At 31.9% G+C, this 27837-nt stretch overlaps 1 protein-coding gene across 1 annotated transcript; it reads right to left on the bottom strand.

Annotated features, from left to right (window-relative positions):
• Sox15 (Sox box protein 15) lies at positions 1 to 27399 on the bottom strand. Its single transcript, XM_070645651.1, has 4 exons — positions 27175 to 27399; positions 18455 to 18894; positions 18291 to 18377; positions 1 to 2441 (listed from the first exon to the last, which is right to left on the bottom strand). Exons 1-4 carry the CDS (start codon positions 27258 to 27260, stop codon positions 619 to 621), a joined length of 2436 nt encoding a protein of 811 aa, XP_070501752.1. The 5' UTR covers positions 27261 to 27399; the 3' UTR covers positions 1 to 618.
• Between the last annotated feature and the right edge of the window lie 438 nt (positions 27400 to 27837).

Here is a 27837-nt window from a genome sequence, read left to right as displayed (position 1 = left end):
CAAAACATTCTAACCTACAAAACTCCCCAACTGAGCTCCCCAACTAGCATTTCTTTCATATTTAATTCTATGCATAAATAATCGCACACGTGAAACAATATTTACGTGCTCGAAAAGTACTTTATAGAATTTTTATCTACATATATTCATAAAAGAAGGGTATAAAAAATATAATAAAGAAGCGATAATAACGACATGCGATATGAAAATTATTCCAACTAAGTACATTTTCATATTGAAAATTTATTTACATGAAGGAATGGAATATAATAAGGAGAGAAGTCGGAACAACAAGAAATAAACATTACCAATTGCTACCACACATCATGAAATTTCATGATCATTGATTCATTCCTTCTGATTATTTTTTTTACAGTGTCTTTTTAAAAATTTGCAAATTGGATTTGTTGCTATAGCATGTTTTGTGGGATTATGAGTTGGATTATAGTAATGAGGTTAAGAATTTGGCCACGGTCTGGTCATTCTTAAGGAACAATCAGATAATAAAGTGGGATCATTAAGGATTTATAGTCTTGAATATTGAAATTATGCATATTATTAAGCATGATCCCATTATGAACCCCGCTTATACTAGACCCCTTGACCTGATCCTCCACCTCAGTTACTATAACAAGTCTTCCTCACACCTGCTAAAATATTACTAAAATCATCATCCTTCAACTGCTCCGGTGTCGAGTATGGATCAGCAGCCATCAAGTTCTGCCCTGGATGATGTAATGTAGCACCAATAACAGCATCAATTTTTGTCACCATCGGTTGAACAAGTGTTGCTGTTGTGGCACCAGTACTAATTGTATTTGTAACACCTGTTGTACCCATTGAATACGATTGATGATAATACTCAGGATTAGTGACATAAAATGTTGTTGGTGATGCAATTGCTGATCCTGTTGGATGTGCAAAATGTGTCGTCGGATGATAATAGATTGGATTATTTTGATAAGGATCATATTCGGCGGCAGCAGCAGCCGCAAAATTATTGTATTTATTTGCCTCAGCAATTTCATCTTGCATTTGTTGCTGTTGTTGTTGCTGTAATGCTGCTGTCTGTTGATCAGAATAATTGATGTGATTCTTATATTGTGATAAATACGATTGATGATGATATGGAGACAATGCGGCAGCAGCTGACGTTGGTGATGACAGGACCAATCGAGACATATCAGACATCTTATTGCCACTACTATTATTCTTATTGTCCGGATGATTATTATTGTTTGTATCATTTTTGATTAATTTGTCGTCAATATCGTCAATATTGTTGCTCTTTTGGCCACCGACTTTGTTGTCTTTGTAAGCTTTAAAGCTTTTACTTTCATTTTTGATGTTCATTTCATTCAATTTATTTGATTTATTACTATTACTATTGTTATTATTATTATTATTATTGTTGTTCTCACTTCCATGCTTATTATTGTTACTGTCATTTATTTTATTACTACTTCCACTAATAATTTGATTTGACGTAGTTTGTGAATAGTGTTGAGGATGATGATGCTGATGATGGTGACTAGATGATGTAAGTATATTATTTGATCCCAAATTTTGATGATCTTGTGATGTTGGCAATGGTGGAAAGTATGTTCCAGTCACAACATGTCCTTGATCGAGTACACCACGATTACTGCACATTACATACATTCCATTACCCATAGCAGCGATTGTTGTTGAAGGTGCTGATGCTATTGGCATACTATATCCATGTTGGGATTTAGATTTATCAATTAAATGTTGTTGTTGTTGATGCTGGAGATGCTGATGATGATTAGACATTTGTTCCTCATAAATTTGCCGATCATTGGATGATCCATAATGACTTTCATATCCACCACCACCATTGTCATAACTATAGCGACTTTTATTTGAGCTATTATATGAAGCTGTTGTTGTTGCTGGTAGTGCCTGCTCATAATCAATTTTTGATGACGATGAGTGGATACTTTCATTCATTTCCATCGGACTCATTTCAGGTGTTGGAACATTTTCCATTTTAAAGCCACTATTCATTTTCTTATTATGAGAATTCGGAGGTGATGGTGACGGTGACGATGGAATCGGTGACGTAATTGTACTTCCATCATTATAATACATACCATTATAATTATATGGACTCATTCCGCGATCATATTGAATCTCTGATGACGATGACTGATTGTGAGTTGACGGCGTTGACGATGGTGTATTATTTGACGATAACTGTACGCCACTGGATGCATTGCTGTTTGAATTATTATTTGCATTTGATGTATTATTTCCGTTACCGTTGCCACTCTGCGGTCCCGTTCTTGGTTTCGTATGCTTTCGTCTTCTCGGTCGATATTTATAGTTTGGATGTTCAGTCATATGAATAACTCGAAGACGTTCCGCTTCCTCTACAAATGGACGACGATCTTGTGGTGTTAATGATCGCCACTTTTTGCCTGTAAATTGGATGAAAAATGGAGAAATAAATCATCAATATTCATTAGCACATTATTTGTTAGCTATTTAGAATCTCGTATATAAGGAAAGAGAGAGGCTTGAGTAAGAAGAAAATGTTCGGGCGTGCCACGTGTTCGAATTGCAATACATACTGAGATCGTTTGTAATAAATGATGAAAAAAATAAGTACTTTTTTAAGTTAAAAACAGTGAAACAGCAAAAAAGTTGCAAGTTAGGAACGCACTTTTAGGAGATGCATGAAGCGCATTTTTGGGGTCTTTTGCTCAAAATCCACAATTTATTATCTCGAAAAGAAGATCCAATAATCCACAATATTGTCTCAAACCATCCCAAATTGATCACAAATTTCACAAAATTTTAAATAATCATCAAAATGAGGAAGAAGCAACGAAGCAATCGCTTATTTTTATACACAAACAGAACCTTTTAAAAATGAGCAAAAAAAAGAGCAAATGTAATGAAATAATGAAGAAATATGGGCATCGCAGCAAAAAGCGTGTCGTTTGTTAAATTCAATTTTCCAATATTTTATCGTTTCACGTCTTTTTTTTTGTTATTCTTCTCTTTACTTCTCGTCCCTTCCTATCCTATTACCGTATGTTGTCGCACAAAATCGCATTAAATTATGCTCTTTGATCCAATTTAAAATAAGGCAAGAGAGCGAGAAGACCTTTGAATAATGGAAAATAAAAGGTACGAGTTTTTTGTTGTTGTTGTTGTTGTTGTTCCTTACTGACTCACTCGTGTACGGTAGATTTTTAACAAAAGATTTAGTCTCGTGTGTCATTGCAAAACTTGCATAATAAGAAGGCATAAGAGAGAGATTCTCGAGAAGGCTATTTATATGTGACAAGCTGATTAAGATTATTGATGTGTTTAGATAAGTTGAAACGGTGAGATGTTAGAGGAGTTGGATATGAAGGTATAAAAAGTGGCAGAGGTTGTGGATGAGTTGACCTGGGATGTTGAGCAAGTGAGAATGTAACATTGGAAAGCACGTAATCTACCAAAAGCCACAAATAAACTCTAATCTAGTACAGCAACTAGATTCAAATTTTGTACGAAGCTGTGCCTATACATACCCAAATCCACATCAAGTTCTACTCAAATCCAACAATTTCTACCTCAATCTCCCGCTAGTCTTCATAAAATCCCATCAAAATTCAACTCAACAAACAAATTACTATCAACATCCAACAGCAATACCATAAATAAAATCAAATCATAACGAAAAAGTAAAGCATCTCAAATGGAAAGACTTGAATGCCCGACTGTGTCACATATTCTTTCATCTTTCTCGAAAAAAAATTACAAACACAAAAATTTCTATGCACGTAGTATAGATATGACAAACGTAAAATAAAATTATGTCATACCCGTTGTGATTTCCTGGAAGGAATGATTGAGATCTATAGTGCTGCATTGCCAAATTTTGGATGTTTTGGAGGAAGTTGAGACGAGTTTTGTGAAAGGGAATTTTTGGTAGAATTTTGAAGTTAAATTAATATGATTTCTATGAATTTCTAGTATATTTAGCTACTTAGGATAGCTTAGTAGAAGAAGAGGTCAAATCTGATCTCAGACTGGGTTCATGTCGGTTTGAGTCTTCATTTTCTGCTTTTTTCAAGCCTTCCGAGGAGAGTGCTACTGGATATTATTGCCAGACCAGTGTAGTCTAAACTGTGCGCTGCGGTACAATAGTATGCCGCTACAAACCGCATGTCGTGTGAAGTTTTGATCGTGACCTACCACTAATGTGTGCAGTGATCCAAAAAGGTTTGGATAAACTGGATTAGATGATCAAGTTTCCCAATTTTTACACATTTGCGTAAGTTTCAAGAGTCTTTAGACAGTTTCAGTTCCATAAGATGTCTTTTAAGTCACAAAAAATCTAAAAATCACAATTTATTCACTTAAAACCTTTAACAAGACTTCAAATCATTTTCCCAAAAAAAGAACCTTCAACCTTAAAAAATTATCTTCTAATTCTAATCTAAATCTCCTCAATCATGTGTCGTTTTCGCCAAGGTCGTTATATCAAAAACAACACATAGAACTCAGTAACAAGACAAAGAAAACGAAAATGAAAATAACAATGATTTGTGTACGTGTAAATATAGTCAAATTTGGCAACACAAGAAATAATAATCAACAACAAAAAAAATTGTTGATATCTGTGGCTTGTAATCTGATGATGATGAAGATGAAATAGAAGCTTGTTTACCCTTTGTGACCTTAGGAAGAGTTGAAGAGTTGAGATGGTAGAAGTTGAGTTGGGAATTTTTGATCGGATGAAGTTGGGGATTGCTTGATGGCAATAGCTGTAAGTGGAACTGCACAACGGGCTCCGTAGGGTATCGCTAAGTAGTTAAATTAATTTACGTCAGTTTTATGTCGAAAAATGCAGTAAACCGCATTTGTTCCGCTTGAGTGAATGATATTGGGAATAAGTTGAGGATAGAGCTAGCTTCAGGTGATATCTATGGGAAGTAAGTAAGTAAAGGAATAGTTAGACTCAAATTCTTACATCAATTGTCAATACTTTATCCAGAGCTGACGAAACAAGTTCTTAAACCCCGCAACTGCAACATGATACCAACAACTTCAATTCCATCAAAAACCAGCCACGCTAAACATTCAAATTTATCATCATAAAGAATATTCCTACATTACCCACAAAGAAGATTCATTCTTGATATGATACAAGTAATTTATCATCTAATGAACGATCAGTCACACAACAACAAGTACGATCGTCATTGAATCGTTTCTTGATGAGCACATCAAGCTTGTGGGCTGATAAATATTATTAAAAAAAAAAATTTACTCGTATTTTTTGTGACAGGAAATCATCAAAAATTACTACAAGAAATTATAATATTTATACTTATGAGACAGACATGAGCGGTAATTGTACATTGAGAATAAGAAATATTATAATTTTGTGTCACACCTTAAAAAATATGATTCTCTCTTCTCGCATTTTGATATGATTAACTTTTTTATACAAGAAATACAGGAATTAAAGAAGACGAAGAAGAAAACAGACTGTGATCGATAATGTTCCTCTTAATATGTTCAAAAAATTGATGAATGAACGAGAATTTCGTGGAATAAATTAATCACTTTGAGTTTTTCTTATTTTTTGTGAATGAACATGAATAGGTTGAGGATTTAGATGGAAGAGAGAGTTTTATTAGCAGTAGAATTTATTAATGTTACAGTTATCGTTCATGAACATAAGCCTTCATTCGGTGAGAAATTAGTTAAATTGAGAAATAAATTTATTTTAACGAGTATGAAGACTGGCTTAAATGGGGTCGTAAAACTTTTTAACAAAAATTATTTCAGGCTTTAAAGCTTTTTAAGTTATAGCCAAACTGTACAAGGAGTTTTTATTGTTTGTCTGCTTTTAAAGTATCCATTTTGGTTTGTTAATTAGGATGATAGCCCGAGTGACACAAATTTGGATAAAACGGATCTATAAGCATAACGTTAAGTCAATTGAAGATGGAAACAAGAGCCTAAATTTATTTGAAGCCTAGGCTTGTTATGAAAGTTGTATTTTTGTTTCAATACCTGATACTACATCATCAATAATCAATATGAAATGAATTACTAACTATGAATGTGCAAAATTAATTCCAGGACCGGAATCAGGACTGGGACCAAGACCGAGACTTGGATCAAGAACGAGTCTGGGATCAAGATGGAAACATCAAGAGCATTTTACGATGTGAGACATGTTGGTTTTGACCAAGATTTGAAGAATTTGGAGACATATATTGAGATATCTTGGTCGCGGTCTCGAGAACGCTTAAACGAAACAAGCTCCTAACTCGAGAAAGCTGTCAATTGGATCTATTTGTCTCCTGGTTATTTTTACATTATGAGAAACGTGGAAATTGTAACTCAGTCATCCAATTCTCGGAATATTTAGACCTAAATACTCCAATGTTGGAAAGTTTTGATTCCGATGGTTTAGGGATTTTTGTAGGGTTGGGCCAAGAACCATATGCGCATCCCATCAGTTTTCGGTTGTACCTTAAAGTTTGTTTAAGGCAGCAGGTTTGCATTTTTTGTATGCAAATTGAAAAATATGGTCGATGCAAGTTGACTGAAAGAGAGGATCTTGACCTTTAGCTCCACTCTTGAACTCATTTGTAGTACAAAAACTTTACAAAAATTTAATATCTACAATGTAGAAACAAAACCATTAACAGGATTATTCAAATAATTCGGCATATCCAACTAATTTTCCTAATTAATCATATCTACATGTCAGACATACACTTTCATTTATGACTCCCCCAAAAACAGTCACCTAACCAAACACGAGAGTGACAAATATAATAAAAACTATTGCCAAAAAAGTAGAAATAGATTAAACGACAGCAACAACAGCAATGAATTAGCATAAGCCTAATAAATTTATCCATTGTGCCCTCGTTTCACTCTTGACATTAACTGCGTGCGTATATTTTCTTCATTTTTATGTACATAAGTGATAATTTCAACGAAAAAAAAAAATAGAGTTTAAATAAAAAGAAGAACTCCCCACTGACTGATGTGGATATTAATAAGATTTTTTGTAGAGCAACAGGCATGTAATATTTATAGTTTCTCTAGTCTAGCGTTTTCTGGTGCAATAATAATTTTTATAATTTTAAAAAGAGAGAAGCAACTCTAAAAATAAATACATACATACGAATTTAAAGCAGAAATAAAAAATCTGGACTGTGGGAATTTTTCATGGGAACTGCTCATTGTTTTCAACAATCCGGGTTGTTGTGTGTGTTTTTTTGATATTTTTTTTTCTAGTCGGGTAAATTATTTCATATACATATTTTTAAAAGAAGCTTCTTTTTTAGGGGAGTTGAGGTAGAAATGATGAAGCTTTGGACACTTTGTCTATTGAACAGACAAGGAGCATGTTCATAAGTACGCTTACTAAATTGAGCATGTTCAATGATCTTGATTAAATTTACTCAAAAACTAGCTCATTTAGGTGAGTATGCTCATTGTCTGTTAGGATCTACAGTTTTAATAGCAAGTTTAGTAAAATGTTCTCCTGCAAATGACGTCCATACCTTTTATTACGGACCATGGGTTGTCCCTTAAGAGCCAGATGCAGTAAATTTCATTATTTTGCAGTAAAAGTGGGCCGAAAACAGCCTTCTTGAGCCGTCAAGGTATCATCATGTCTTGTCGTCAACCAGGGTACCTATCGACACCCCAGCGACCTAAATGTATTGCATATAAACTAATTTATTTGAGAATGATCCCTTGAGTGACTTTAAAATTGATCAAAATATAATAAATCTTTAAAATTGACATAAAATAGCAAATTTTTCAAAAATGCGCTCTAAATTCTTTTTTAAAAATTTCCCAACTTGCCAAGAAATACTTCGTGCCATATTTTTAAGGGTAATACACGCAAACATTTTTTTTGCAACATTTTTACATACTCAACAAACATTTCATTAACTTGAAACTATTTTCTGCCCCCCATCTCACTCATTCACCTGACTTACATGAAATAATTTCATAAATTAATTGTAATTATGCTGATGTATTCCCTCTTGAGCATTAAATTTCTTACAACCATCGAGTTAAAAAGAAAAATGTAAAAGTAATAATAATTTTTAATATGGGAAAAAAATGTGAAATCTGAACCGAAATCAACAAAAACTAACTGGATTAGGGTAATTTTATAAACAGATCTCTTCATCGCCATGAGCAATTTAGATTTTTATTTTTCAATTTCTGTTTTATGCTTTTACTTTAATTGCATTTTGTGGTGGAGAGGACGGAGAAGGTGGAACTACTAGATTTAGTAGATTAAGTTGCTTTTTGCCGGTTTCTGTGTGTTCATATGGAAGTTGGTTAAGATCTAGTTTTGTAGAATTAAAATAGTAAGTTTCATGCAGGATACCCGAATATCACAAATTGGCTAATCGATCAAAATTCCGAATTTAGACCGGGGTGACTCTAACTTGATGCTGAATTCGGTTTAATTCCGACACAAAGCCAGGGTAACTCTAAATTGTTATCAGATTCGATTTAGATCTGGCACCAGACAGACGTGACTCTAACTTGCTCTCAAATTCAGTTCAAATCAGGCACCAGCCCGGAGTATCTCTGATTTTGGATTCACTTACCGACTTGTGCTATTCGACAGACACCTAACTGTTAAAATATCGCTTAAATCTTGTTTTAAAATCAGTTTAAAAATTCACCACTCAAAAATTCATGAACTGCATCTGTAATTATTTGGTAAACACCAATGATGTCTTTGTCCACAATTTTAATGAATTAATTTGATTTACTTTTGCAACGTTCGTTAAGTGCAAATTTATTTTAATGGCTTAAAATTTTAATTGTGGTCATTTTTAAAAGTCAATTTTCTTGTTATTTTGCTTCATTTTCATATTTATGAATTTCTGATTTTTATTTTTAATTTTGTAAAATTAATTTTATTTGTAATTTATGAAATAATAAAGATTTTGATTGAGGAAGTATGCAGCTTATGAATAAGAGAATGACCGTTTCACAGCACAAAGTGTGATTTCCTTGTCATTTCCTCGCTTAAATGCATTTTACTCTGGTCAGTAACTCAGTAACAGTTTACTGTCAAAGAATCAGTAAATGTTTGTAGATTTTGATACTCTTAAGCTTTATCGGCCAGCTTGACAGCCATTACGGATTATCCAAAAACAGTACCTTTGGTGGTTTGTTAATACGCAATGAAAGCCGCCTCTATTTTGAAGTCATATTGGGACCACAGGGGTCAGAATCCATTTGGTGTTATTAAAAGAGTCTTATCGGAGCATTAAAGCTCGATAGCTGAGCCTTCTGCATTTGTCACTCAGGAATACTTCAATAAGTTTGCACAAATCTTTTAAAATTGACAAAAATTCTCAATTTTCTATTCAAAATTTTACAAAAATACTAATTTCATTCTAAATTTTTAATACCTTTTCAACACCCAATTATCACCCATCTAACACACTATTAGCCCTTCTAAATTCACAACAAAGCATAAACATTACAACAATAAAAATGCTTTAACATTCTCCCATTCAAAAAAGTCATCATTAAGTAAAGCACAAACACTAAAAGCGTAATTTGATAAAAATAAAACTAAGTCGCGTGTTATGTTTATGGTCAGTTGACGATATGCATCAGGCATACATTATTATTAATATTTCTCATATTTCTCTTCGTTTTGTCGCCCGTTGTTCGAGCACTCTGCACTCAATTATTGAAATAAGACTTATTGTAGTTGGGATTGTGAGTAAGGAATTGAGAATAGAGCGCATTTTGAAAGGGATATTTAAATTTGAGTTTTAAAATGACGTAAAAAAGCTAGGAAAAATTTGAAAAAATTGAAAATTGTAAAAGTGCAAGTTAGGAATTGAGGACATTAAGCGCATTTTTGAGGAGGTAGTCAAATTTGATCTTTAAAAAGATGCAAAAAAGTTAAGAGAAATTTGAAAAAAATTGAAAATTGTTAAAATTTCCATTAAGATCATCAAAAATAACACAATATGCAAAAACATGCACATCAAAAAAAAGTATGTATAGTAATGTGCCATTTAAAATACGTGCAACGATTGAGAAAAGATAAGCAAAAATGCAATTTTGCAACACATTTGTATATTCATTGTAGTCTATGCTTCCGAATATTTCATTAATGTCACATGGCTAACTCACTAAAAAAATCAATGTTTTTTTGTCTCACAACTTTGTGTTATTTTCGAGTCTTGTGTAGATTATTTCAACTTGTTACTATATATTTTCTATGTATGCATTAAAATCGTTGTCAGTTTGTACAGTGGGAAAATATAACGGCACATTTTCATAAAGATTAATTTAAATTCTACATTCTATTGTTTTCGGTTTTATAAGGAATATTAATTATAGAGAGGAATATGTATTAAACTTTTAAATACACACATACACAGTCATAGTCATTGTGTTTGCCTTACTTCTTGTTCATATGCCATAGACATTGTTGTAATGAAACTCTTTAACTCATTTCTTTTTCGACATTTGTGAATTATCGCAAAAGAATAAATTATGAGACAATTTTGAACTCTACTCGACAATTTATGTGAATGGATTTAAAATGCTTCTGTAGAAATAATAATAAAGTAAATAAAAATGAGGAGAATTATGAAAGAGTTTATGTTACTTTTAAGTGCTGTAATTTGATTTAATTTAATTTTGATGAATTTTAAGCAATCTGAGCTATTTTGTTGCTGACTTAGAGTAGTTTTTAGACTGAAATGTAGACTTTAAAACATTTTTAAGGCTTGTCTTTTATGGAAAAAATGACTGATTAGTTGGCATAAATAGGCTAAGTTTAGTTTTGGGATTGAGCAGAGCTTTGCAGAGTTTAAGCTTACGTTAGATTAATAAAAAGTTGAAGCTGACTCAATGAGTTTGAATTTGAGTTTTGTGCTTGAGATTTATTCAGGGCTTATTTCTTGCAATCTACAATTTTTAACCTTAACAGTCAAAGATACTGCTCTCTATGTACCATGAAAGCTTTACTCTTTGCCCATTAGGATAAGCGAGTAAAGGATTAAGAGGTTTACATCAAAATCTGTCCTAACATTCAAGCATATGCTCAAGTATCTTACGGTACTAATGAGCATTCTTGTATGCTAGTATGCTAAGGCTGATAGTCAAATGTGTAGAAATGACGAAAAATTTGAATACGGTCGGCGGAAATCTAGCTTTAAGCAGAAGTTCATCAAATCTTGTCCCAGACTAGAGTCATGCTAGCTTGATACTGGATTTTTAATCATTCTTGGGACGACTGCTTTCTGAGATTCAAGCAGTTAAAGACAGATACAGAGACATTGAAGGTTGCTAGGCAAGCAATCCTCAAATGATCCTCTGCATGACTAACCCTGTCTTAATCAATTTACATTACATGTCAATGACAAATCTCTTCCTAGAAGAATAAATATCCATACTTAACTATTCATCATACTTATCATCAACAGCACATGACAAAAGCTATTAAAAATTCATCAAAAATTATTTTTATTCATCATTCGTTCAAGTCATATTTCTTAAAAATTGACACATTTGTTCGCAATTTATGACAAGATACAATTTGAATATTTGATGAAAGACAGTATTTTTGGATGTTTCTGTGTAAGACAAGTGTCGCTGATAATTTTTATGAAGGGACATAAAATTGAAATGTTATTGCCAAAGTCAAGAATATTTTTATGACTTTTAAGTCTTCCGGTTAGTGAATTGCAAGTTGTTCTTTTTTGGACATTGACAATTCAGTTCTATGCTTAAGAACTGACAATCTATTAAACGGTTTATCAATAATTCATCAACTAATCTATCGTACTTCCTCTAACATAATCACGTAAGTGTCTTTGACCCTCTAATTACCAAAAAGTTTGATTCAACCTCAATTGTCGACATGTTATTCCTCTTTATTCTTCAGATAATGTTATTTTCGACATGAACTTTTCTCCGTCTTTCGTTGATATTTACGCATATTAATATGCATTGAGTATAGCTTTCAAACTATCTACTTAGCTTCATTGACAAACATCTACAAAGGAGGAAAGTTGGGAAGTTGATTGTGGTAAAGTCAATGGCTTGTGCGCATAACTGATTTGAAGTTTAGAGGGATTTTGTTGGAAACTTGTGTGTTGGTTCAATACGATGATAAGAGCTGTGCAATGAGGATTGTACCCTAATAGGCAAAGAGCATGCTCTCGAGAGCTTGCTTACATGAAATATACTGGATGAGCATGTTCATTTGCGTTGCTTTGAGCTTGTTCTGCTCTTGAGAGCACCCTATTTACCTGTTAGGACATATAAAGAAGAAGCTATAAGTGAGCATTGTACTACACTGGAGATAAGAGCACTTGACATGCAAATGAGAGGACTTGTGTTAGTGTTCCAATCAGGCTATGATGTAGTATCCAGGCAGGGCACATTAGACTACCCAAGAAACCTGACTCAAATTCAAAGTTTTTCCATAATAATCAAATATCATACAATACTCAGCCATAAGCTTAGCCCCGTTAATCCCATACCGACAAACTACGACCATCAAACTCTTCACATTTTCCCACAAAGTCCACTAAAAATCACCATAAGTAAAGAAAACAGAGAAAAAAAAACACAGTTTTCATGTTGTTTATGTTAAGGCACACGCGGCTCTTTCCGGAATATTTTAATCTATGACTTGAATATTAAATGCTACTAACTATGAGAGACTATGGAATAAAAAATCTTTAAATCACGACATTGTTCGGTCACATAATCAATCTTATTTAAAAAGACTGTTCATGCAACATTGCTACCTTTATACGCACATACGTGTATGTTGAAACTGCCTCTTAATTTTCTCAAAATGAAAATTTTAAATTTTTTCTCAAAATCGACCCGCAACACACGTAAGATTCGAATTAGCATTAATGCGTGTATCCCGCATTTCATAACAAGTCAATGGCAAAAAAATTACTTTAAAAATTTTATTTCGTTGCCTTTTCCGCTCTTAATTTGCTTTCTTGTTAATTATTCTCGGAACAGATTATGGCTTTTAATTCTGTTGTTTCTGTCTCAACAAAATGGCAAGCTTAGAGGGTTTTTTAATTTAGTTTCATTGAATGCTTTAAATTATAGACAGTTATGTAGTCATGTTTGCCATGATGAAATTACTTTAATGATTTCGCGTTTTTTTTTCGGTCAAGTCAAAATGGTAGGTTTATGGGTAGTAAATTTTGGAGATCAGATTAAATTAAGGTGGATTTTGAAGTTTTTAATTGAATTAAATTTTTGGAAGTAATTAAAAACTTTAGTTGGATGTTTTAGGCATTTTTGAAAGGAATTTGTTTATTCACAAGATTGATCATCCTCAAACATATTGATTGAATATACTCATATGCAATCTCATACAAGTGTGTCTGTTAGCTCACTAAGCCATAATTTCAAATCAAGGCATTGGCAATCGAATAAACCAATCAAAAATGATCATCCAAGTATCAAAATGTGATTTTTCAGTTCCTTTTTTCTTGTTTCAATGCTGGATTTTAGTTAAAATTACAATTCATCCCAAATTACACACCTGTTGACAAAAAATTGAGGCCTGTACCCTAGGACGACCTGTAAGGTACATTAGAAAGCTCTAGGCTTGCGCAAGAAATGCAGACCTACGGTTCTTACTCGAAACTAGTCTAGAATCCACAAATAGTCTTTAATTGTTCGAAAAGAATCAATTTGAAGACCATCAATAATTTATTAGTAATTTATATTGTTAACTTGCAAATTTCAAAGCCCAAAATTGACAAAATTGATTTTAAATTAAAATCCAATTCATTCCTATTTTAATTTAATTTAAAACTAAATTTAACTTTATTTTTATATAAAAAAATAAACAAAATTAAATTTTCATGTAGTTTTATGTTCCTCTTATACTCTGTGTTTCTCATTAAAATTTACTAAACGTTTCGCTCAGTTGATTGAAGGAAGGGATCGTCATCACATCCGGTTAAAAATATTTTCATACTCTTTCAAAAAATTGTGTATACTTGAGAGAGTCTGATAGAAACTCACATGCTAGTAAATCGTTTTTCAAATGTAGATTATTTTAATTTTTTTTATGTATAAACGTTTAAGGTCATTTTTGCATAATTAAATAAATTATTTTGATCTTTTAGAACTTATCTGATTTTTTACTTGCTTGATATCTAAGATTTATGAATAGTTTGCAGGATACAGAGTACTCTAGTAGCCTAAACTCGAATAGACATGGAGCATACTCATGAGTATGTTGACATGGAGCATACTCATGTTTGACTTCACTTAGGAACATGCTCATTTAGGTAAGTATTACCACAGCCTTCTAGGAAATTGTAAAGAAATAAAGCACAATCCTTACAAATCACAACACTAGTCATCCCAGGGGCTAGTCCACAAAGCGAATCTTTCATTTTATTTTCGGCATAGACTTAATCGACTTAATGCATTCATTACAAAAAGTGCCGTAACATTTATTTAAATTTTTTTTATTTCTACATTTTTTTTGTGATGTTTCTCAAGCTGTATAAAGAGCCTCGAAGATGTCAAATAGACCATGAATTGAAGTACAGAGGTGTCTTGGCTTTTTTTCTCTCTTTTGCTACTACTTCTGACTGTTTTATGTATGGCACTTCTGTTATTTATTGTCGAAAAAGGAGAAAAGAGACATGAGCGAAAAAAAATTGTACAAGGGGGGAATAAAGAAAGAGATTCAAAGAACAGTTTTTGACCTTTTATGTTTCCTTTCCTTTCTCTATTGGCTCTCGTTCACTCGCATGTACAGAAGCATTTAATGCATATATCTTCTGCCGTAATTTCATTATTTTTTTCGATGATTTAAATAGCGGAAAGTTTTAAATCATTTTGATGGCTCTCTCATTAATCATCATAAAAGACTTTCTTATGTGATGTGAAATAAATTAAGACTGAGAGGCAGAAATGACGAGAATTAATTGGATTTTTTTTTTTTGGGAGGAATTGAAGGAAAATTTATTTGGATTTTTTTTATGGTGGCTGTAAAAATGTGAACTCATTTTCATAAATTTTATGTTCTTGGATGCATAATTCAAATGAAAAGCTGACTCAACTATGAAAAACTTTAATGTCAAATGCGATAAAATTATTCAACTTTAAATAAATTTACAATTACAGTAGCTAAGTGTACAGCAGTAATTTTAATACTTGGCAACATTTCAAGTTATCACGAATAATAGAAAATATTTATTACACTACATTAAAAGTGCGTGGTAGATAAGACTTTCCTTATTACGGCAATAATTATAAATAACAAAACTTTAAATAAAGTTGATGTGGCTGGTTATGACTGGTTGTTGGGTGGAAGGTGTTTGAAAAATAGTTCTGGAAAATCCGGTATAGATTTGAAAAATGGTTGATCAGACTTAATAAACATTTATACGAGATCAAGACAACCTTTGAGCTCTGGCCAGCATTACGTAGATTAAGGAACGGGTCAATAATATGTAATGTAGTTGGATAATAGGAACGGGAGCTTTAAGAGTACCTTAGGAATGAAATATTGATAGAATAGACCTAAAAGTATCACGGTATACATAAGAATAAAGTTGAAACAAATTTTATATGGAGTTGAGTAGACTTGAGTGGACTTTTTCATACAAAATTCTAGTCAAATTCGAGCTCTGCTATATATCAATTAAATACTGCAATAAGTATGCTCTCGAAAACTTGTTCACCTTAATTATACTAAATGAGGTTGCCCATGAAAATACATGATCCTACATCATGAAAAACCAATTTTAAATGCATTCCTAATTAAATTTGTACAAAAATGAATAAATTTCTGGTATGTGTGTTAAGTATCGATCCCGATCCGCGCTTATTCAAGTGTTGCTGCCTCGTCGTCGTGGTTTAATGTGTACCGATTGGAAGTTTTACAAAAAATTCAGAAACGATGAAGAAATTGCAAAAATAATTAGTCTAGAATTCCTGCTTTGGGATATCAAAATCTAAGTTCTTCAAATTAAGCTTACAATAAATGAGCCAGATTGATTCAATTTGGATTCAACGATAGTTTTAAAAACAGAAAGATCTGGCGATCTTTAAATCTGGTAATCTCGATAAAATGGGATAAAATCTATCAATAATCATAACTATTCCTATCGTCTTATCCTCAGACAGGAGAAAGAAACCACATAGATTAGAGAAGATAATTTCATAGATAATAAAAAGTCCCGCTTTTGTCCAAACATAAGCAGTAAATATCACTAATAATAATAAATATAAAAACTTTTCAAAGTAAATATTTCTTTCTTTTTTTCTGCATTTCTCTCCACTTAATATCGAAAAAAAGCACCACAAATGAATAAAGCATGCAGCATATATTGTAGAATTATGCCAAATATCTCATTGCAAATTTATTTTTTCATTCAATAAAATGCACACACGATGCTACGATAATTTCGCTTCCATTTTATTATCATCATGATTTATTTTAAGTAGCTCCTTTCCCTGGCTTGTTTCAGCAAACAAGATCATAAAACTTATCGGCAATTCTTCTTCATTCTGTACATTCTTTCTCCGTATATCTCCGTACCCTGCTTAAGAAGGCACTAAAAGTGATCGCCTGACTTTGAAATTTTAAAAAAGAAAAATCTTGAGCAATATTTTATCAGTCTTTTGCTTTAACATGTTCAACACAGAAACAAGCTTTTGGTCGATGCTACTCGTCCATCCGAATACAACCAGTCTACATAAATCCCAAAAATGGAGCCAATAGCTAAAAGGTGTATGTGGAAATGAAGAAAAAAAAATAAATATAAAAAATCAATAGGTGGGGCCATTACATTTTCAACCGTGAACAGCGCGGAGAGCAACAGAAAAAAAAGTTGTATATACAGCGGAAAGAGAATAAATATGAAAAAAAAAATCACGACCAAAAGCCGACCAACACAGCACACAGAAATATGTGAAACGAGAAATGAAGATTAAAATGAAGCACTGTAGGAACAAAAAAAAAGTGTGTGCGTTTCTCGACCGTAGCGATTCGGCTTCAGAAAGAGATAAATCTATTTTTAATTGGATTTAACAATTTTTTTTCCTCAACTTCACGGATTAGCTACCGTATTTAGTATTACAAAATGATTTGTTACATTCTCCATCCATTTGGACATGCTTCTCAACTCTCGATTCTGTAGCATGGAATGATGTCGAAAGGGCTCACTTTTATTTTGATGCACTATTGAGCAATGAATGTTAAGTGAAGTAAAAAAATGTATCGCATGTACAAGATCTTGTTCAATTTAATATATGGAGCATGAATATTAGATTGAGAATGGATGATGTAGAATTGCATAAATATAGATGACTCAGCGTGGATGATGGAAGATGAAAGATGGTGTCTGTCCATTGTGTGGCATCATATTTTAATTAGTTTAAAAGATGAAAGATGGATGTTGATGGCATGGAATTGTAATGCAGTCGTGAGTTTGTGTTACGAAAATTGTTTTATTTAATGAAGACTAAAATGTGATGAATTTCATATTTATTCTGATTTTGAAACTTTTTTAGGCTTCAATGTTGACAGTCGTGCAGAATTTTTTAAAAATAAATTGGATGTCATTTGCTAAATGTTAGCTAATTGGGCTCTTTTTTGTGTTAAGTTTAAGGTTTCTGAAATATTACACTTGAAAATGATGTTGATAAAAATGAGGACTTCATCATTTCAACTAATGTCCAAGCTTTTTTGTGCCATGGCACACCTTGAGGGTAACCGCACACTTCATACTTTTCACGGCAATTTCAAAATAATTTGACGGATTACTAGTACGTAGCGGTATTCAGTTTGGACGACACCGCTTAAAATCATAAACTGGAATCGGGATTTGACTAATGGAAGTCAACGATAGAACCAACTTCAGGCTACATCAACACATGGGATTTCATGAACCCTACTTGATGTGTTTGGCCAGAAAAGTAAAAGATTTATTTTATAATTATCAATTTTTGAGTTTCTTATCGACTTATTCTCTAATTCAGGTCGGAGTGTTCTTGTGAATTTTGGATCGATTACTCGACTTATGCTTTTTGGGAACCCTGTTTGTTATTACTCGCATTTAAATTACTTCGATATGACCTATCTCTTACAGAACTAGCAAGAAACGCCAAGAGCAGTTTCAATTGCCAATCATTCGAACATCTTCTTCCCAAATCAATAAAATGATATATTTTGAGATTCTAACACTAACCAAAATTCTAAAAATTCCAAAAAAATACTCATCACTCACCTAACATTTTACTGAGATCAGCATTATGAAGATCGGGATTTTCATCAGCCAATTTTTTACGTTCCACTTTAGCCCACACCATGAATGCTAATATGGAATATACAAAAATATATAAATTAGCAATTAAATCTTCAAGCAAATAAAAAAACTTATATTTAATTTACCATTCATGGGTCGACGAATGCGAGCTTCTTTTATACTTTTCATGTTGGCACCGGGTCCAATTTTGGCACCATATTGTTGACGTTGCATAATGCTATAATTTGAAGCACAAAATTCTGTCTGATATGGACTCATATTTGATGATCCATTCAATCCACCCACATTACCACAATTCCATTGCTGATTATCACTACCACTTAACACAACATCTTGATGTGATGATATTATTGCTCCTGATGGTATCACCGTTGAATAACCATATTGATTTATGGATGGTGAACTTGTCGTTAATAATGAAGGTGAGTGAGGTGATTGGATGATTGTATTGTTGACTGATGACGGTGTCTGTTGGGATTGCTGTTGTGGTGATTGTGATGAGTGGATGGGTGATCCACCAATTGGTATGTATTCATCATAACTTCGATAATATGACTGTGGTGTACTGGAAAGATAATAAGGAATAAATGATTAGTTACTGTTTGGTATGATTATTCAGAGTGTGCCAAGGATGTGTCCAGGAGGTAACAGCAATTAATAAGGATCATGGCGGTTGATATGCTTGACTTAAAATTCAAAGTTTCATGAAAAAATCTTAAAAATATTCCGATATCGTCAGTGACATCACTAACATCACATTAATTCTAATTTTATGGAATGTAAAGAATGACAAACTTCTCATCCGATAATTTCCTTATGATGAATTGATGACAGCGACAAAAAAAAATTACAAATTCAAATTAGCTACGATCGCAGTAACTTGAAGCACGTGTTCAACTATGTCGAGAATTCAGCATTAATTCCTCATCTCATCTCATCATTTACAAGACACACAACATGATGCCATCAAGTTCATTTTCTCATAATTAAATGCTAGCTATTAAGTGTCATTATTCAATCTATCGTACATCCAATCAACAATTATTACAAACAAATATCATCATAAATTATTATTTGATTCCATATGAATCATGAACGCTCACATATTTTTAGTTTCGCTTTAAAAATGTCATCACGTATTTATTGCTCATAAATCAAAATGAGAAGAAAAAGAAGAAGTTCGAGCTTATTCAAAATGAATTCCAATAAAAAGTGCATTAATCTCTTCCACAAATACATTGCACACATTAAAAAATTCAAATTAATATTGCATTCCATATTATGAATCATAAATGCAAGTCACAGATGTTAATTAAGTTTCTATACTTAGGAGACAACTTCATAAAGCACTTCTAGTCGTGGACATTTTATAAGGATGATTATGATTATTTTTGTGAATTGTAAAAATGTTTAATGAGACGAGATTTTTATATTTGGTGTGTCGCGTATAAAAATAAACTTCTGGTAGTTCCATTTGAGGTAGTGGAAGAAATCGAGACTTGAAAATGATTAATTAAGTATAAAAATAAGAATTTTTCAAATTGACATGAAGTTGTGAAGTTTGTTTGGTAGATGCAATAGGTAGGGCGTATTTAACTTGGGAGGTAAGGGAGTCGACACCCTAACCATCCCTCCTCCCGTTTTGAAAGAAATTTTTCATTTTTCTAAGGTTTTTCGAGACAAAAATCCCAAAAACCCCTAAATTGCGTACCATACAAAGGAGATGAGGTAGGTAGATCCTATGTAGGTTAGAATGTGATGGAATTAGACTAAGGAGAGTCAATTTGTGGACCTTATCAAATCACAAAATATGTGAAAAATTCATAAAAAGTTGAAACCTTCAACATATTTTAACTAAAATTACTTCAGTCCATCTGGTCAAGCTTCATTTTCTTAATTATCCTTTCATTCTCACTAATTAGTCAATTAAAAAATTCTTGACCTCCAACACTCAAAGCTCATGTCAACTTCTTCTTCTTCACCTCAACACAATTTCAAAATTTACTCATTTTCCAACACTTTTCAACATTTTTTTTTCATCCACACATTGAACCTCCCGAAAAAAAAGATACAACACAATTATAAGCATTTAAAAAAATTACACGATTACCGTACAATGTGAGAAAAAGAGTCATTTCAATCTATTGTAATCGGCCGGTGTAAGTGACCGGTGTAATAGCACAAACAGAGCGATTGAACAATAAAGAAACAATAAAAAAATTATTAATGAATGAAAAAGAGATACAAGAAGATCGAAATGGAACAGAAATAATAAAAAAAAGTACAAAACAAATCAATCGTGATAAAAAGGAATGTGTGGTTGAGTTTGAAGTAAATGGTTGGGTTAGATGGTGGATGGAACGCAATTTTGAAATAAAGTTGTACTTTATAGCTGATATACCGGATTATATTTAGCTTAAGACCTGTGTTGCTTTAGCTTGAAGCCAGATCCGGTAAAATTCAGCCCTTAAAAGAGACTCGAAGTCTCAATCCCAGCAATGAGAACCTTTATTGCCGACGAGAAACGAAATATTCATTTTTTCTCCGATGTATGCCTTGCAGGTATATTATGAAGTTGTTTTATTTTGGAATTAAATGGACAATCCCTTTTCGTAGTTGAAAATTCGTAATTTGATTGACCAAATGAACAGCAAGTTCGAGTGAAACGAGTCTCAATCTTTCAACAGTGTTCCTAGCTTTAAGAGCAACTTAAGTCATCTAAATCCAGACTAGTCGAGTTTCAAATTGATTTCTGTGGTCTAGCTTTCAACCAGAACGGCATTCGAATATAAAAGGAGTTAAGTCGACTTTTCTATACGAATTCGAATTGACTTCAAGCTCCGCTTTCAACTAAATCTGTATTTGGATTGAAGTTTCAACTTTTGATGCTTAAAGCCAATGCTTTATGATTTGATAGTGATGGATTATGAGCTCATGAGCGTTCAATAACCATAATCATCAAAATCTAATTTAAAATTCAAAGCCGTTTAAGAAACTCTAAGTTAGTCTATATGAAGTTATCCTTGTTATTAACTTGCTTAAAATTAACTTTTGAATCTTGTGATTAATTAATATATTCCAACAAATCCTAAATTTTGCAGCCCTAACTTTATCATTTTATATTGTTTTGATGAACTGAACAGAGCAATTAGGTAATAGATACGAAATCCATTACCAGACCATGGAGACTCTTTTAAATTGAATTCGCATTTCGATAACTAATTATCATATCCAGTCACCCAATCTGCTCTTAATCCAATTCATTCAACTTCAATCTCACTTAACAAGGTGTCTAATAGACTCAATAATAGTATTAATAACAAGAGAATAGTAAATGATAATAACAATAATAATAATTCATAAGAGAGATACAAACACAATTTTTTTTTTTCATATAAAAAAGGAGAGAGAAAGAAGGAAAGAGAATCAAAAAAAGTAAAGTAAAGTAAAGTAAGTGAGATGAAGCATAATAACAATGAAATGTTTACTATAAAGTAGCCGTTATGACAAATAGACAGGTAGATTATATCAAACAACAAGGCAAAAAACAGTATAGAAATTAAAATACAATAGCTTTTTCTCTCTCTCCCTTCTTTATATATATATATTTTTGAGCGCACACGGCTCAAAGTATCGAGCGCGACGAAAAAGAAATGAAAATTAAAATTATTATTTGTTTTTATTATTCGTATTATTGTTATTACTGTCTATTTTTTTCAGGATTGTTTACTTTTTTTTCATCGTCACAAAAAAAAGCTTGCATACTTTTAAAGTCAGTCACATGGCATGTCAATTGCCGTTTAATAATTTCATTATGTAGGCAGCACACAATTGAAGAGAAGTGCCATTGTCTAGGCGCTCACTTGAGATTTGCCTTTTTATTATATTTTTCGTCAATCGGACGTCACAGAATTGTGCACATTTATACACAAGTAGTAAGAGGGGAAGTGTGGGGCACTCATATTTTCATATTTATTGTTACTGTTTCAATTGTGAAAAAGAAGAAGTTGGAGAAATGAATGTGAAACAATTCCCCGGCTGATTGTTTTACAATTGATTATGATTGTGAACTTGAACTTGCGACATCTGCAATTGTTTTGATGTCTGGATTTAATTTTGTTTTCATTTTTTGAGGGAAATTGAGGGTGTGTGATGGTATGTGATTGTAGATTTTTGAGGGCTTTATAGGTCTATTTGGCTTATTTTACTATTAAGATGAATCAGTGTTGTTCAAACTCTGTGCTGCGCGATAAACCAGTGTGCCGTCGCATATTGTGTTCGATCTGATCGTGGTTTGATCAACAAGATGCCCTAGTAGACAAAAATACATTAAATCTAGTTATCAACTGGTCATTAACTTGCCATGAACTAGTTATAACGCATTTTTGTCCACTCGGAGTGCCTTGACACAATAAAATTTGGACAACACTGCGATAAATAGTCCTAAAATGCTCGTATTTGAATTATGATATGTCACACTACCTAGCAGGCATAGAACATGCCCTCAAGAGGATGGGATCTCGATCTCAAGAGGACATACCTTCAAACTGAGAATACGCTCACGAGTATGCTGAGTAGTGTATGGTTAACTAGTGTATTTAAGTAGAGTAATCTCTTGAAAGCATGATTTTTGCGTGTTAAGGACTAAATGCTTAATACCTCACAAAGAACTACACATCACCATTCCAACAGTCCCACCCCACCCCCTACATCAATTCCCTCTAATTTATCAAAGAACAAAGAAGACTTCCACCTCAATAAAGTTCATTTAAATATTCTTAATTCATAATAATTAATGAATGATTCATAAAAGACTCACCGACTTGCAGTGTCTTAATGAATTCTTAAAAAATAATCAAGTGTTATCGTGTTAAAATGAACTTGAAATGATTTAAATTTTAAATATTTACTGAGCTTCTGCATGCAATATTCATACTTTTAATAAAAAAATTTACAAGTCAATATTAAGTTCGTGTATTTGATTGCAAATTTTTAAGTGCACATATGTGTGTTGATATCATGTGGATGGAAAATTATGTGATTTTTTTTTTGAGAAGCATTTCCAGGTTGTGAATTGCGAGATATTCAGTAATAAATTTATCTGGGTAATTAATTTATTTTATGGAAATTTGAATTTTGTGTTCGTGCTTGTTCTTTGATTGAAGTCTCTTGATTTTTCTGAATGGGGTTTTCCGTAGTCAAACTTATGAAACTAGCATTAATTTGAAATTTGAGTCAAGTTTGAGCATTTGATCCAGTGTTGTCGAAACACATTAGTGTGTCGAGGTTCATAGTTTGGACAACACTGATTTAATCTTGTTTTAAGGACTTATCGAAGTGCTTCTCAAGACTTGAAAGTTAAACGACACTTGAACATGCCAAATTTAGTATTTTATACCCAAATTCTGGTCCATATTTCACTAAAACTGATCATCAATGCAATAATGAGGATTATAATATGGTATAAGTTATTATTGAAACTTTTAGTCTTGACTTACAGAATGATTTAGGATAAATTGAACTTTTGTGAATAAAAATGTCTGTTTGGCTAAAACAGTCTAAAGACTTTGACTAAAATGAGTGATTCAAAATGTTTTTACCCAAATATAAACTTTTGCCAGTGACACAATAGACAAAGAGTCCGTTAAAGCTCTTTTATTAACACCAAATGGAAGCCACCTCCATAGCACCATGGCTAAGTCTTCTTTATTTCCATCACTCGAGTATTTAAACCATTTGATGCAATTAACACTACAATTTTGTACAGGAAACAAGGATTATTCAAAAAAATTAAGCAATCAAGATCTAAAACCTCAAAATATAGCACAGCAATTTTAAAAACTGTACAAAAATGTTTATGAATATTTACTTTTTAAAAAAAGATTGAAGCATTAATTTTAGAGGACATATTTGAAATTTAAAAGTTATGAAGGTGAACTGTAAACACATTTTTTTGTCGCTTTTTGCGTCTTTTTTCATGCATAATCTTATAATTATAGCTTATGATGATTTATTTATTTTTTGGAAGTGTGCTTGTTTATTTTTAATGTGAAGATCATTTTAGTAAATATTTTTGGCTTTGAATATTATCATAAATTTATAAATATTGCCACAATGTACGAGATCAAGCCTAATTTGAAATTCTGGGCAACGTTGGATTAAGGAACGGGTCATAAACTTGAAGTGTAGCGAGAGACAAAGGGACGAGAGCTACTAGATTACCTAATGATTGGAATTGGATAGAACGAACCTGAAAAGTATCACGTAATATACTAGATAGCCGCCGAAACGAGAGCCTAAATTTATTTGAAACCTAGATTTGAAAAATTGTTAACTTGATCCTACATATCAATGTGTCTTAAAATACTGTGTACCAAAAAATTCAACTGTATCAATCTCATTTGTAAATCAAAATACCTTTATGGTAAATAGGGTTTTCAATACCGAACCAAATTTTCAATACCGGTATTTCGGTATTGAAAAATCTCAATACCGGTATACCGGTATCATACCGGTATTCGAAATTCGGACAAAATTGCTGTCTCAGGGCAAGAAATTGGTGAAATTTTGTGTTTTCTGACATTTTTCTGTTAATTAAAATCTTTAATAAATCTTCAAACCGTTTTAAAATATCATTTTAAGTATGTAAAAAACCTTAAAAAATTGTTTCCTTTTTAGAAAAATTTTAAAATTTTCCATATGAAGGGACACATTTTTCGATATTATTGGAACTATTTTTCACATGTTCATATGAATGGGTTTATAATTGCAAAAAAATTAACCAACCCTAAGCAGACAAAAATTCGTTATAACTAACTAATAGCAAGTTAATGTGCACTCGATGACTAGTTTTAACGTATCAGAAATAACGCTCAAAAATAATATTGCGCATCATTTTTTAATAATGAAAACTAAAATCAGTTAAAACAATTTTCCAAATAATGGTTCAATATAAAATTCATATGTTAAGTTTAATTAATTAATTTGACAATAAATGAGTGTAAATAATTTTTTTTGACGATTTTTTATGGACTCCAAATACTCAACATTTCATTTAATAGAAACATTTTGAAAAGTTACCTGAAATTTACTCAAAATATTAAAATTTTTCCTACATTTTTCCATACCGAGAATACCGGTATTCAAAAATCTTTAATACCGGTATTTCGGTTTTCAAATAATTTCGGTATACCGGTATTTCGATACCGGTATTGAAAACCCTAATGGTAAATAAAGAAAACTACTACTACAAAAATTTAAGTTTGCTGCTGATTTTAATTTTGTTTAGAATGCCAAAACTAAGTTTGAATCAAGGTAAGGATCAAAAACTAAACTTAGATCAAAAACCAATCAATGTCTTTAAATTTATTTGAATCTTGATCATAGAGTAACAGCACTACAAACAGGATAGGATTCAGCTTTCTCTTCAACAAAGGAGAAGGTGACTTGGGGCTCCAAAAAGAACATGGCGTGGGACATTTAAGAGAATGTCTGTTGGATACGAAAATTAATAACTTCAAAGCTCGATCTATCGACTTGAATTTTGTATAGAAAAGTTGACTCTATTTAATTTAAAATTCGACTCGACTACGAGCTCGGATATCACTCAAATGACTAATATGTTCCTTCCAAATAATTTGTCAACAAAATACAATTTAATTATAAATCTTTCGTAACACCAATTATTAAATTCATATGATCCTCTGTCAATAATCATTCAAAATTGTCATCCAATGAGTCACAACAATTGTCAATCGCACTTCAAATAATCTATCAACGCATTTGTTTCTACACTAAATCACCCATATGTTTCCGAACTTCAATAAATGCATCCGTAATTTGAAAACTAATTAAGTTACACACCTCGTGTGCATTAGTAATTCTATTCTGAATTTCCCATTACGTTACGTGCTTCCACATTATCACTTCCTTTCGAGAATCTGGTTTTTGAGTATTTCTCCAAAATGTTGAGTATTTTCACGATTAGAAGTTGATGAGGTAACGAGTTTGGGGATTTGTGAGGTGGATTGTGTGTGATTTTGATGATTAAGGCTGTTTACTTGAATTTTTGGAAAGATCGATGAGGATTTTAGTGTGTTTTTGAAATTTCTTAAATTTTTGAAAGTTTTCATGCCTTATTCTCATATATCTTCAAATTAACATTCAAAATTACTGTAAAAATTACAAAATTATCTCCAAAAAACCATTTAGAAGCCAATTAACTCAATATGAGCATTAAAATTCACCTTCTAAATATCACACACAAAAACCGAGCACACTTAATTTAACAAAACGAAGTTTATTTATTCCAGCATTTATGGAAGTAATCCTTCGTTCACGGTTGCATGGTCAATGCGGGTTTCCCGTTTCCTTGTCTTTTTTTACGACTACTTTTTCTTGTGTCTTTAATTCCAAAAAAACACTCAATTTTTAATTTCTTCTTCTATGAAATAAAAAACAGAAAACAAATTATTGTCATTGACAGTCCACAAGAAGAATCCCGCAAGTGAAAAAAGAAGTCAAGAAGTAGACGTAAATTTAAATTTCCTCCGAAAATTCCTCATGCGTAACACATACTTTTTTATTAAAAATTCACGTCGAAAGAATATTCACTGTGTAATCATGTGTTATTGCCTCATCATCAAGTCACAAGAAGTTTCACACAGTCCACGATCATTTCCTCAATTCCGTATTTATTTACACACATGTTTTTGTGCGGGGGATATAGGAATAGGAGTAATAAAAAAATTAATTGCATGTATCCTTTTGACTCGTCCATTGACACATAAAAGGGGGTCGATTTTTATCGTTTTGTTGATTAATTTATAATTTCATTATGATGTACCTGTATGCATAATTTGCTGGTTCCGTTTCAATATCCATTACGGGATTTTCGAGATAATAATTCACTTCCATTGATGCTAGTTTCATGGGTGGATTTGGTTAATTGATTTTTATTTATTCTCTTTTTTTTTGTCTTTTTATCAATTTTTAAAATTTTTATTCACTTTTTATCCTTTTTTGATTTTTAAATGCGACGGCATTTTAGTTTTTGAATTTTAACACTGAGGATAATCTTAACCTTTTTTTAATCCAATTCGATATTAATTTGAATTCTTTGATAGTTATTTGAATGTTCCTAGTTGAATTCTAGGCTGTTTTATGGGTTTGATATTGATTTAATTATTTTTTGAAATGTCATTTTTAAGAATTCCTTTAAATTTTTTCAAAATTGTTATGAATTTTTTGATTTTTTAAGTTTCAAATATTGATTGAATTTGTTCACTATTTATTGTTTTTAGATTTTAAAGTCATTAAATTGCAATAAAATTGAACTTTATCATGAATTTTTGAATTTTCAACTTATTTTTCTTGATTGAAATTAACTTTAAAAGTTTAAAAGTTTTGAAGATTAAATGTTTATGATGATTGTGAAACTTCAACAGGTTGACGATGATTCTAGCTTCTATTTCTTCACTTTTTCATCAATTTTCAATTTATTTTGTTC

Source organism: Chironomus tepperi, unplaced genomic scaffold, assembly GCF_022539635.2.
Source record: "Chironomus tepperi strain 1889 unplaced genomic scaffold, CSIRO-AGI_Ctep_v1 contig_33, whole genome shotgun sequence".
Taxonomy (NCBI): Eukaryota; Metazoa; Arthropoda; class Insecta; order Diptera; family Chironomidae; genus Chironomus; species Chironomus tepperi.
This window is presented reverse-complemented; position numbering and strand designations above follow the sequence as displayed.